We start from the raw sequence: 12,839 nt of genomic DNA on the forward strand, positions 1-12,839 counted from the left end.
GCCTGATATATTAGCCTGTGAGATCTGTAAGGGCTAGAAGGTAGCTATCTTTCTCCCAATTATATCCTCAGTGTCTTGGCTGTCTGGTGCTGCTATACCAAAAATACCACAGGTGGAAGCTTTAACAAACAAGTTTGTTCTCTCACAGTCTGATAGGCTGGAAGTCTGAATTTAGGGTGCCAGCTCCAGGAGAAGACTTTCTATGTTTGCTCTGAAGGGAGGTCCTTGTCATCAATCTTGCCTGGTCCCAGGAGCTTCTCAGCACAGGGACCCGGGTCCAAAGGATGCTCTGCTCTCCTGGTTCTTGTTTCTTGGTGTTATGAGGTCCCCATGTCTCTCTGCTCACTTCTGCCTTTTATATCTCAGAAGAATTTGGCTCAAGATACAACCCAATCCTGTAGATTGAGTCCTGCCTCATCAACATAACTGCCGCTAATCCCATCTCATCAACATCATAGAAATAGGATTTACAGCACGTGGGAAAATCACATCAGATGACGAAACAGTGGATAATCACACAGTACTGGGAGTCATGACCTAGCCAAGTCAAAAGATTTTTGGGGAACACAGTTCAATCCATGACACCCAGTATTTAATCCTATACCTTGACTTCATCAAGAAGTCTAGTCCCTTGATTCTTTTACTTTTTCTGAAAATGTCATCTTCTTGTCTTTATTTTCTCTCCTATCCAGCCTAAAACCTGAGCTCTGTCACTTCAGCCATTCTTGTCAACACCTAAAATCCCTTGTAACCTCTTACCCTTTCATCATAGCTGTCCATCCAAATTTAATCTTTAGACAGTGCATTGTTCTACTTTCTCCACCCCTGTATCTGGTTTGCTGAGCACTGCCAAAGAAGGCATGCAGCTATGTGAAATTTGGAATCCTCAGCAGACAGAGCAGCCCTTCACTGCTGCCTAGAGGTCCTTTGATGTTTCAGTGATCGGTGCTCCAGAGTGGCTGTCCACTTCCTCATTCCCCTGTTTTAACCATCTCCTCCTCACTCCTAGAAGATGGCCGTGCCTCCTCCTTCCCTCCAAGAAATAGAAACCATCATTCAGGAAGCTCTTGTCATCCTCCCTCCTACCTGCAAACTTACCTGCCATGTATTCCTGTCATTTGCCTCCTTTTTCTGTCACAAAAATGTGTTCCTTCTTAAACAAAGGACAGTCCCTCTGCCTGTGCTTTTGTCTCATAGTAATAATGGTAGTTCACATTTTCTGAGCACTGTGTGCAGGCAGTGTACCAAGTTCTTCCCCTGCATCAGCTTGTTTAATCTTTACAGTACACCTATGAAGTAGATAGAGTTGTTGTTGTTGTTAGGTGCCGTTGAGTCAGTTCCAACTCATAGCAACCCCTACGTACAACAAAACGAAACTCTGCCAGGCCCTGTGACATCCTCGCAATTGTTATACTTGAGCCCATTATTGCAGCCACTGTGTCAATCCATCTCTTTGAGGGTCGTCTTCTTTTTCACTGACCCTCTACTTTACCAAGCATGATAATCCTTCCCTAGGGACTGTTCCCTCCTGATAACATGCCCAAAGTACATGAGATGAAGTCTCGCCATCCTTGCTCCCAAGGAGCGTTCTGGCTGTACCTCTTCCGAGATGTTATAGTCATAGTATTCCTATTTTGTAGCTAAGGAAACTGATGCTTTGAGACATTAAGTAACTTTCCCAAGATAACCAACTAGTAAGTAGCAAAACCTTGATTTGAATCTAGGCAATTTAATCCCAGAGCCTACACTTTTTTTTTTTTTTAATAATTTTTATTGTGCTTTAAGTGAAAGTTTACGAATCAAGTCAGTCTCTCACACAAAAACCCATATACACCTTGCTACACACTCCCAATTACTCTCCCCCTAATGAGACAGCCGGCTTTCTCCCTCCACTCTCTCTTTTCGTGTCCATTTCACCAGCTTCTAACCCCCTCAGAGCCTACACTTTTAACTACACGCTGTGTTTTCATTTCCTCAGGAGCCTCTCTTCAGCACTTATCCTCTGTTTCTTCTCCCACTTTGCTAGATCTACCCCACCAGCTTCTAAACACACTAAAGCCTATGTTTCTCTCTCCCCACCTTAGAACCAAATTTTTAGTGTAACCTTTGTTCTGTTTTTACCACCTCCAGTTCCTCGTGGATTTTAACCTACTCTAATCTGGTCCTAATCCCACCGTGCTGCTGAAACTACTCACACCAAAATCACCAATAATCTCTTTGTTACAACACCCAGCAGATACTTTTCTGTCTTTATCTCACCTGTTTTCCCTATAGCCTTAAACACAGTGGGTCACTTCTTCCTTGAAGCACTTCACCTTGGCTTCTTTGAAACTTAACTTACTGGGAAGAGGGGCAGTAGGGAGCTTTCTGAGATGATGAAAGTGTGCTGTAGCTTGACAGGAGGTTTGGTTACCTGAGTGTGTGCATTTGTCAAAAGAGCAAAATACCCATTGCTGTCAAGTCAGTTCCAACTCATAGTGACTCAATGGGACACAGTAGAACTGCCCCATAGGTTTTCCAAGGCTGTAATCTTTACAGAAGCAGACTGCCACATCTTTCTCCCCTGGAGCAGCTGCTGGGTTCACACCGCCAACCTTTTGGTTAGCAGCCAAGCACTTAACCACTGCGCCACCAGGGCTCCTTCCACGAAACAGCAGGAAAAAAAAAAAAACAATGCCGTCGAGCCAATTTTGACTCATAGCAACCCTATAAGGCAGGGAAGAACTGTCCTATAGAGTTTTCAAAGCTATAAATCTTTGCGGAAGAAGGCTGCCACATCTTCCTCCCGCAGAGCAGCCGGTGGGTTCTGGATTTGAACCACCAACCTTTGGGTTAGCAGCTGAGTGCTTAACCACTGCACCACCAGGGCTCCCACACTAGAGAGGCAATAAATATCTATCCTCCATGTGTCAAGAATGGATAAACACCCTTGGCCATCACACCACTGGAATTGATAGGAGTCAGTGCAAATGTTGTATTTGGGCAGAAGCTGAAGGAGACAAGACGTACCAAGTGAAATTCATTATATTACCTCATAATTTTTTGAGATGGGGAAAATGATGGCATATTAGAATAAAAGAAGCCCTGGTGGCACAGTGGTTGAGTGCTCAGCTGCTAGCTGAAAGATCAGCAGTTCAAACCCACTAGCCGCTCCAAGAGAGAGATTTGGCAGTCTGCTTTCATAAAGATTACAGCCTTGGAAGCCCTGTGGGATAGCTCTACTCCGTCATATACGGTCACTATGAGTCAGAATTGACTTGACGACAATGGGTAGGTTTATGGAGAGAATAAGATCAGTGTATAATAAAATCTTCACTATTATTTTATAGTAAATTAAAAACTGTAAATGGAGTATTTGTAACTGTAAAATAATGAGATGACATCATTGGGTAATAAAACAATCAAATCATACTGTTCTGATTTTTGTACCCCTCAGGTCTTTTCCAGACCATTGCACCCAAAGTGATAATAAATTGACTGCTTGTATAAACCACTATTCCTTTTCTTCTTTGAAGCTCACTAGTAGAGTGCAGACTAGTAGAATTTAAACCCGTTGTTGATTCTGGCTCTAGCAATTACTTAAGTGTACACGTATGAGCAGTCTTTTCCTATTTATGTTATTTTATGATCTTGTGTTCTCGGCTTTGCATATGTAAATAATTGGGTGAAAAGAATCTCTAATGGCGCTGGGTTTTTTTTTAAAGAATCTCTAGCATTCATAAAATATCACAGGAGCTTTTTTTCAAATTTTTAATTTTCTTCGTTTTTTTTAAAAAGTAGATAGATCTTTTTTGAGTAATTCAAGTTTTCCTAAATTAATGTATATTTATGACTTATAAACAATTGAAAATTAAACACTAAGCTATATAGAACTGAGGTACCTGGGTAGCGCAAAGTTTGCACTCGGCTAGTAACCTAAAGGTTGGCGGTTCAAACCCACTCAGCAACACCACGGAAGGCCTGGTGATTTGCTTCCATCATGATTACAGCCAAGAAAACCCCATGGAGCAGTTCTACTCTGAAACACAAAGGGTTACCATGTGTCAAAATTGACTCCACGGCAAGTGAGTTTGGTTTTATATAGAATTAAAATGAAAAAAAAAAAAAAAATTAAGATAGTGCTCATGGCATAGTACACACATAGGAGCATATATACACATATCAGAAACAAAAGCTTCATAAAGCAAAACTCACCCTTACTATATTCCCTAGTAATTGTTATTCTAGGTTGTTTCTTTTCTTTGTTTTTTTTTCAAATGTTGTTCAGGATCCACAAAATTGATCCTACAACTCACTAATAGATTACAACTACTACAGTTTTGAAAACAATGGCTATTGCAAGATTCTCCTGGCATCAATTTCAGTTTTGAAATACAGTTTTTGTCTATTATAATTATTCAAAAGTGTGTTTTTATTTCTAGTTCTGGCCACTGGCTTAAACTCTTTTTTCCTCTTCTATTAATCAGGTGTCAACATGGTTTTTCACCACCTTTTCTGTCTCAGGACTGAAGGACAAAATCCACCATGTGGACAGCCTCCACCAGCTGTTTTCTGCCATCTCTCCAGAACAGATCGACTTTCCTCCTTTTGTCCTTGAATACGATGCCAGGGTAAGAAGTACTGGGAGTTCTCCCTCACCTGGGGTAGCACCACAACTATTCTGTGGAGTAGGGCTTATGAGCACAGCGTCCTTTCATTACAAGATTCTGTTAATGTAAATAAGTGTGTTCTAGTATACTTGATAGTATCATTTTAACGTTCTTTTCCTACAGTAACTATAGGAAAAAGCTTTGCCCCAGGAGAGGACTTTTAGCTAAAACATACTTTTTCAGTGGAAGATTTTTTTGGCTGTGGGTTTAAAGCCAGTCTTTGGTTATAATGTTGGTTTTCTACCACCTTTGGGACAGATCCTTCTGCCTAATTTCCTCAAGATTGATTACTTTTCATCTCCATAAATAGAGCCAGAAGAATTTATTGTTGCCCACTTTCGGCATTAATTATAAATCGGGTAACTTATCTTAGTCTAAATGTTTCTTTTTTCTTAAAAGTTAGTAGAATGTTTTTGAGAGCATCAACTAATATTAGTATTGGTATTACTTAAAGATGCATTTATGATGTTACTTAAACACTAATCAACGAGCTACTCTTGAATTTCGTCAGAGTCCTGTCCCATTGTGTATACTCACAGTATCACCTTAGTAATTTGTTTAAAAAAGTAAGTAACGTGTTTGGCCAAAAGCTCATCAGGCTAGTCATACAACTGATGCTGATTAAATATCCGTATGCATGAGTGAGGGAATGTATTCGATGGTTATATTAAGTTCGAAATGAATTATTCTTCCCTAAAAAAAAAATTTTTTTTTTAATTATTGTGCAACATGTATGCAGTAAAATTTAAATCCCGCAACACATTTTCTCTCCAGCGTTTCTCTAACTTCAGCTATGATTTCTGTTCCCCTGTGTGTGAAAAGTAATGTGTTCTAATGGCTGATAAAAGTTCACATTTGGCTGTTGCACGGAGACTTAATAATTGGAGCAACTGGATCAAAGATACAAAGATTATTGAATATATTGGGGGGGGAACATAAGTTTGTATTTCCTGGAGTAAAAAATGACCTTATTGTTATTCCTTTGAACTATACATCACCTTTTTTAATACTTAAATAATTAATAGCAGGAAATGTGAAAGGCAGTAAAAGGCATTTTGATAGTAAAAATATTGAATGACAATTCAAAGCTAGTGTTTGGATTTATAATTTACCTTCTGGGATAATAATACCCAATTTGTGTTGATTAGAAAACCCAGCGGACTGTTTTAAGCTAGCATGTTTTCTATATGCTTAAGAGTCTATACAGCAGATTTTCATTAAATATCAACTATAACGTTATCACAGTCAAGCTTGGGTTTATTGTTTTGTTTTCTTTGTATGTTTCTTTTAGCTTTCTATTGTGTTTTTGTATGTCAAATATAAAACTAATTGATAATGTGATTAGTCACATTAAATAACCTGTAATCTAACACTTGGTTCATTGGATCACCTCTTTATACCTATACTAAACAAAACAAAACAAAAAACCCACTGCCGTTGAGTCGATTCCAACTAATAGCAACCCTATAGGACAGAGCAGAACTGCCCCATTGGGTTTCCAAGGCTGAAATCGTATGCAAACAGACTGGTACATCTTTCTTCCATGGAGCAGCTGGTGGGTTGGAACCACCGACCTTTCGGTTAGCAGCTGAGTGCTTTAACCACTGTACCACCAGGGCTCCTGTATACTACCCGAGTTTTCTAAAATTGGGATATTTATCTATATATAAAGGCCAAAGAGGAATAAAAATGGGGAGGAAACAAAAGAAGTGTCAGGAGGTGATGTGGAAGGGACAGGCAGAGGGCAAATCACTAGACACTGTAGTTTTACATACTATGCTGCAGAACTCTGGCGTTGTAGTTGTCGGGGAGTGTTACACAAAGGAGTATGGTCCTTAGATTCCCATTTAGGAAGTCGACAATAATAAAAGCTTAGATAATGACTGGAGAGGGATAAGACTATAGGCAGGGAGACAAGAAGAGGCTATTATTGAAGGCCAGTCAGAGGAGAGCCCTAGAGTGAGGGCAGTGGTAGTAATAATGGCCAGGATTTGAAAATTTTGGAGATATGTAGAAATAGGCGGTTTAGGAAGTAAAATTCACAGGATTTAGTGATTGAGTCGTGATTAGGGATGAAGGAGAAAAGCAGCCTGAGGTGACTACCAGAGTTTCTGCTTTGGGAGACTTGGTGGTGTTTCCCAAAGCAATTTAGAAGTAAAGGCCTCCAGGAGCGTGGGGGAAGAGACAGGTGTTACGTTTAGTTTGTAACACTTTAGATTTGAGATGCCCCCTGGGGCACTGAGGCAGAGATACCGATAGGCAATTGGATATTACCTTGCAAGGAAACAGTTTCCTTTGCTAAGAAGAATTAAGGACCCCTGGTGGCACAGTGGTTAAGAGCTTGGCTGCTAACAAAAAGGCCTGCTGTTTGAACCCACCCACTCCATGGGAGAAAGATGTGGCAGTCTGCTTCCATAAAGATTTCAGCCTTGGAGAATTTATGGGGCAGTCCCACTCTGTCCTCTGTGGTCACTGAGTTGGAATTAACTGGATGACAACAGGTATAAGAAGAATTAAAAATTCTATTGGAGAAAGAAAATGAATATGGAGTTGATTAATTTTATTTTCACGTTCATTTGTGCCTTGCACCTAGATTCTTTTTTTGATGAAGGAATGGAGTGGTGTTGGTTGGTAGCAAGTTTTGGTGGGCTTCTATTTTTCTGGACTTATATGACTTAGAGTAGTAACAGAAATTTTATAGAATTATAAGGGGCCTTTGAAGGTAATTTTCATCTGTCTAGGTAAAAATGATGCTGGAACCATTCCAGAAACAGAGCTAGTCAACGTTCTTATAAATATAGTCAAAAGAGAGAGTAGACAGTTTTGCCTGGTAACAGTTCATCAGATTTCTATGATTGTTTCCAGAAATAGAGAAAATATTTCAGTGTTCAGCAGTTTCTTGCACAGTGCGTGATTAATGTTAGAAACTCTGTTTCAAAGCATTAAGTATTAGACTTGCCCTTCTTAGTTTAACACAGTTTAATGTAGATGTAAGAAGCCTCAAAAAAGATGTTGGTGGAGTAGAGAAATCTTAAAGATGATAGTGAATCGCTTCTTTTCAAATGTGCTTCACAAGAGATTTCTCTCTTCGGGGCATGTTGCCCTAAGCTTAACCTCCTGCGTATTGAGGATGCAGGATTGGTTGGTGAAACAGATCTTGATTGGGAATTCTACAGACGAGAATTGCTTTCATTAATTTTTTTCAAGTTTTCAGAAATGTAGCCAGTTGGAGGATTTTTCTCTACCTGAGTTTTAAAAAACATCGCTTTGATACCGATCAGATTTAAGTAGGTTTTCCGAGGTGTTCTCTTGTTTTCCCGGTTATGGCCCACTCTCAGTTCCTGCTCCAGGGCACTTGCTCTGAAGAGGGGCGTAGCTCCCGATTCACTTGGTGACTCAAATAGTGTTTAACTGCCTACTGTGTTCAAGACCCAACAGCTTAAGGCTTAATGCTCCCTGAGAACTATAAGTATACCATAAAGCAATGCCATTTCCATCATACTTCTCATTTCCCATTCCTAACTATTGTCTCATATTAATGCTAAACATTTTCTGTTTATGGTTTACTGTAAAACAAGTTCTTTGTCAAAGAAGTACCTTCCTTAAAAATGAGAAACCAGTCTTAGGTCTCTTAAATCTAATCCAGGAACCTTCTACCATAAAGTTAACTGTCTTGGTTTTTGTTAAGATAAAATTAGCCAAAATGAGGGCCCAAAATTTCCCCTTATACTGAGTTGTTGCCTTCTCTACTTGACATTAATGTTCTGGCATTTAATTCTCCATCTTGATCTGGAATGAAGTGCCCTGAGAACGATAATTGATACAATGCTTGCCACTCAGGCATCTCATAGGAGAGTCCTTTTTGCAAAAACAGTTATAGTTATTAAATTCCTCAGATACTTTGTGTTGTTTCATAATTCTATATTAAGACTTAGCACACGGTAAGACCATATGGTCTAACAAAAAAGAACCTGGTGTTAGATTCTAATAAACTTGGATTCAAATTCAGGCCCTGCTGGTTACTAGCTAGGTGACCTTAGGTGAATTATGCAGTCTGGGATCTTTAGTTTCTTCATCTGTAAAATGAGGTTGACACCCACCTCATGGCATTACGTGAGGATTTAAAAGGATAATGAAAGAAAAGTGCCTTTAAGGTGTCTGGCATCTAGAATATTTCTGTAAGTGGTATTGTAATTTCAAAATATTACCATCCTTATTGCCCCTGCCTACATTAGCACCAACTCTGACTGACCCCAGTGCAACTGCTGTAATGGCTGAGGGCCTGCTCGGTGCCAGACATGGGCTAGAAATTTTACATACACTATCACATTGACTATGAATTGCTCGTTCACATTCCCGGTTAAATTGGTCTTATTACTTAATGTTCTTTTTTTTTTTTTTTCTTCCACAGGAAAACGGGCCTTACTATACACCTTATCCCCCATCACCAGATTTGTGACCTACCATCCTTCAGTGCTGCTGGTTTCCAAGAATGCCACTTTCTCCACGACTCGCTACCTATTGAAGTGATATTCATTTTTGCTGTACAGATCCAGAGAGTCTTTTGTCCCCACCTCTCTGGTATTTTTTTATTGACTGTATATTTTCTGGCACATAAGCAGTCTAAAAATGGTAGGCCACTTGGAACTACACAGTTATTTTAAATTTGTATATTTGTATCAAACGGAAATGTTCATTTTTAGAAAGTTGTTAATAGAAATTGGGGAGCAACTTTTGAGTATCTTCAGTTTCCTGAAAAGACACTGGATTCTCCATTAGACAAGCCACCACAATTGTTCGCATCATCTCATTAACATTGCACGCTTCTCTTGTGTACTGAAGCATTTCTCAAAATACATAATCAGTGTGCACTGACCAGATGCATCATTTCCTTCAGATCCTGGTGTTAATACCACTTACATTTTATACAGATAATTTGGTTATGATAAAAGAGAATTGTCTGGAACCAAGAATGTGGAAATGTATCTGACTGATCAAAAAAAGCAAAATTGTTACCAAATATAGGACTTGGAATTTTACAGCACCAGTCTTAGTTCCTTGAATTGTATGATTTGTTAAGATTGCCACTGTTCTTGTCCGAATAATGGGGGAGAATAAGAAGGCTGTATCTTCAGCCTTTGTCCTGTCACCATGGGGGACTTGGTATCCTTATTCAAAAGGGCTGCACATACTAGCGCTCTTAAGTGAAGAGCTTCTTCCAGGACTCCATCAGAGGACCATTAAAGAGTGTGCTGTCTTTCCAGACTCATGAATAATATTGTTTGGTCCTTAGTGCTGCCACCTCTAAGAGCATCTTGTAGAAGAGTCTCTTGTGTTGTATACTTTAATATGGAGGAAGTGTGTTGCAGTGAACAGAGCCAGGGACCTGATAATTGGCTTTTTTCCAGCCCACTTTTGTCACTCAGGCTCTATTTGTGCCTTAGCTCACTTATGAATAAAAATTAGAATTATGCTACCCACCTCAAAGAGGTACCCCAAGGATAGCATTTAGAAAGGGTTTTGATATCTTTGGATAAAACAGTAGAGAAGTTTGTGTGGTGGACTGTCTTTAGTTAGTTTTTAGATGGGAATAAATATGCATGAGGGAGTGCTACAAGCCACTCCTCTTGTCCTTGGCACCTTTGAAGTGATTTTTCTTTTCTTGGGACAAGAGCTGTTAGTTCCAAATCCCAAACATGAGAACCTCTTCCTTTGTCCAGAATTTCTTCTGGCTCACTCCTCCCTGAGTGCTACACTTTAACGAGAGGCATCTGTTAGCCATTTTAAACATTTCTTCTTGAATTAAGGTCAAACTGTTATCATTTCCATCCATGTGTCTTCATATTCCTTTTGATTCCTACACCCACCCCCGTCTCCCTCACCCCGTCATGTACACTGGCAGTTCACAGAAGGAAAAATGGAACTCTTCTATTACACTGCGCTCAGGATCAGTGCTTCCAAGAATCCCATTGCCCTATGCCCAAATTAATTCCTCAGTGAGGGGAAAAGAAACATACTTCTCTTGGTTTATGATAGGAAAATCCCCCTATATTTGTGTTAACCCCATCCCTTATTTTCCCGGAATGAACGAGAAGGGGTTTTACATTTCTTAAATAAGCACCTTTTACTTTTACAGGTATTGGATGCATTTGCTTTGTGTCAGAAATCAAAATCACTTGTTCCTTGTATATGCTTATGTTAAGGTCTTCCTGTTTTGCTTCCTAGGCCCTTAGGTCCAGGCAAACAATCAAGTGTCAGGTGTTAAGCTTTCCCTCAGATAGTACTCTTTTAACCCCTTGAGCTTTGAGCCTTAAAAACCTGGAGCATTAAACTCATCCTGTCAATTGGTAGATCATATTTAAGGTATCTTCTTCACTAGAATCAGCTATTAACATATGCCAACTTTTCTGTGTTAAAGCTGAACTAGGCGGCCTCAAGTCGGCATCTGTCCTGAACCACTTCCTCCACAGAAGGGTGGATGATTCAGTAAGCAAAGTATGCACGGGCTTACTTGTGCTTACTAATCTGAAGCTAAAGTGAAACCCATGTGAAATTGTTGACTACAGATTGGTAAGTAAGCACAAGTAAGCCCAAGCTCACCTTGCTTATTGCATAATCCGCTTCTGTCTATAAATAATGGAGAATACAAGCTACTTTGACATTTGAAAGGAAGCAAATTTATATATAGTTTCTTATAGGCAATAATTTTGAAAAGATGTTCCTTTGCTATGTTCATACTGCATGTTTAGTAACAAAAGCAGGATTCTGCGTACGCCGAGACTCTTGTGCAGTTGATCCCCTAGAGTATACAGCTGGTATGAGACTATATACATATCAGTAGCATTTCCTAATTTAATGGTCACTACAAATAAGGGTCTCTCCTCTCAGTGAAACTGAATTTGATATGGGACCAAATTCATGTTTCTATAATTGTCTGAAGTATAGGTATTGAAGTTATTTCAGTGTACCAAATCCTAGGAGGAGAAACATAGTGACCATGAAATTGGAAAGATTAAGTCGTGTTCAGTATATATCTGCCTTTGCCAAAAGGCTAGATAGCCTGGATAACTCACAACGTTTTCAAAAACATATTAGAGGATAAAGGGGTGGCTGGGTGGAGATGACCATTAGCATCTGATGTTAATTCAGAGCGCCACCAAATCCTGAACTTAATTAATGCCAACTGCTAGGTGAATTGCTGAAGACACAGCTTACAAAATATTAAGTTCATTAATTCATGCAAGGCATAGTATGATTTTCACAAGTACATTTCTAGCTTCGGCATATATTTGAATTCTTTTTAATTTATTTATGTCCAAGTTGCTTGATAGTGAAAATGATCTCTTCAAAAAAGCTCAGACTTAGAGAGCAAGCAGTCCATGTTAATTATTTTCTTCAATATATATCTTATTTCATTGGCCCATGCTCGGTTTCTGTTTTCAAAGGAATCCATCTGCAGTTTTTTGAGAGTAATCAATGCAGGATTTTTAGAATATTTTTGGTAGGAAAAATGGATGTAGATTTTTGATGAAATTTCTGAAGTCTAAAAGGAATAAAATGTCTCCCCTTTCTAGAGAAAGATGAAGATAATTACTTTAGTAGAAAAATATGGCTTGCCTATTTCTGTTTGTCTTCTATTAGATATCATTTAATGCATTCAAATTATAGGTAATCATTTAGTTGTCTTTGAAATCATTAACAGGAAAATGAAAAAATGCAATATTAAGTCTAAGCTAAAGATCACCCATTGTGTCTCCCTTGATACATTGTGTATGTATGTACCCCCCAAAAAAACCAAACCCGTTGCCGTCAGGTTGATTCCGACTCATAGCAAACCTATAGGACAGAGTAGAACTGCTGCCATTGAGTTTCCAAGCAGTGCCTGGTGGATTTGAACTGCTGACCTTTTGGTTAGCAGCCATAGCACTTAACCACTGTACCACCAGGGTTTCCGTATGTATGTACAGAGAGTTTAAATTAATTAGTATATAAACAAATTATTAGATTTGAAGTATCGGAAAGAGAAGACTTGTATGGTTCTGGGAATAATGGATTGATGGTATTAAAGATCAAAAAGACTACAAGATAACCTCTAAAATTGGGTTAGCCAGGTATGTTTCAGATAATAGTTCTCAAGTTATAGTCATCATAATCAGCTGGGTGCTTCCACTGTACTGGCACTAATGCAGT

General features: G+C 39.1%; 1 protein-coding gene across 3 annotated transcripts in view; it reads left to right on the forward strand.

Moving 5' to 3' along the window:
- The window catches only part of GDAP2 (ganglioside induced differentiation associated protein 2), a 76,349-nt gene extending 64,088 nt beyond the window's left edge, over window positions 1-12,261 (forward strand). For 2 of the 3 annotated variants that reach the window (XM_049879972.1, XM_049879974.1), the window contains 2 exons: window positions 4,467-4,610; window positions 9,061-12,261. In XM_049879972.1, coding sequence (XP_049735929.1) covers window positions 4,467-4,597 — 131 coding nt within the window. In that variant the 3' untranslated portion in view covers window positions 4,598-4,610; window positions 9,061-12,261. The remainder of the gene's footprint in view (window positions 1-4,466; window positions 4,611-9,060) is intronic. The other variant, XM_049879971.1, reaches the window with a different exon arrangement.
- Window positions 12,262-12,839: the final 578 nt, after the last annotated feature.

This window comes from Elephas maximus, chromosome 3 (assembly GCF_024166365.1).
Source record: "Elephas maximus indicus isolate mEleMax1 chromosome 3, mEleMax1 primary haplotype, whole genome shotgun sequence".
Taxonomy (NCBI): domain Eukaryota; kingdom Metazoa; phylum Chordata; class Mammalia; order Proboscidea; family Elephantidae; genus Elephas; species Elephas maximus.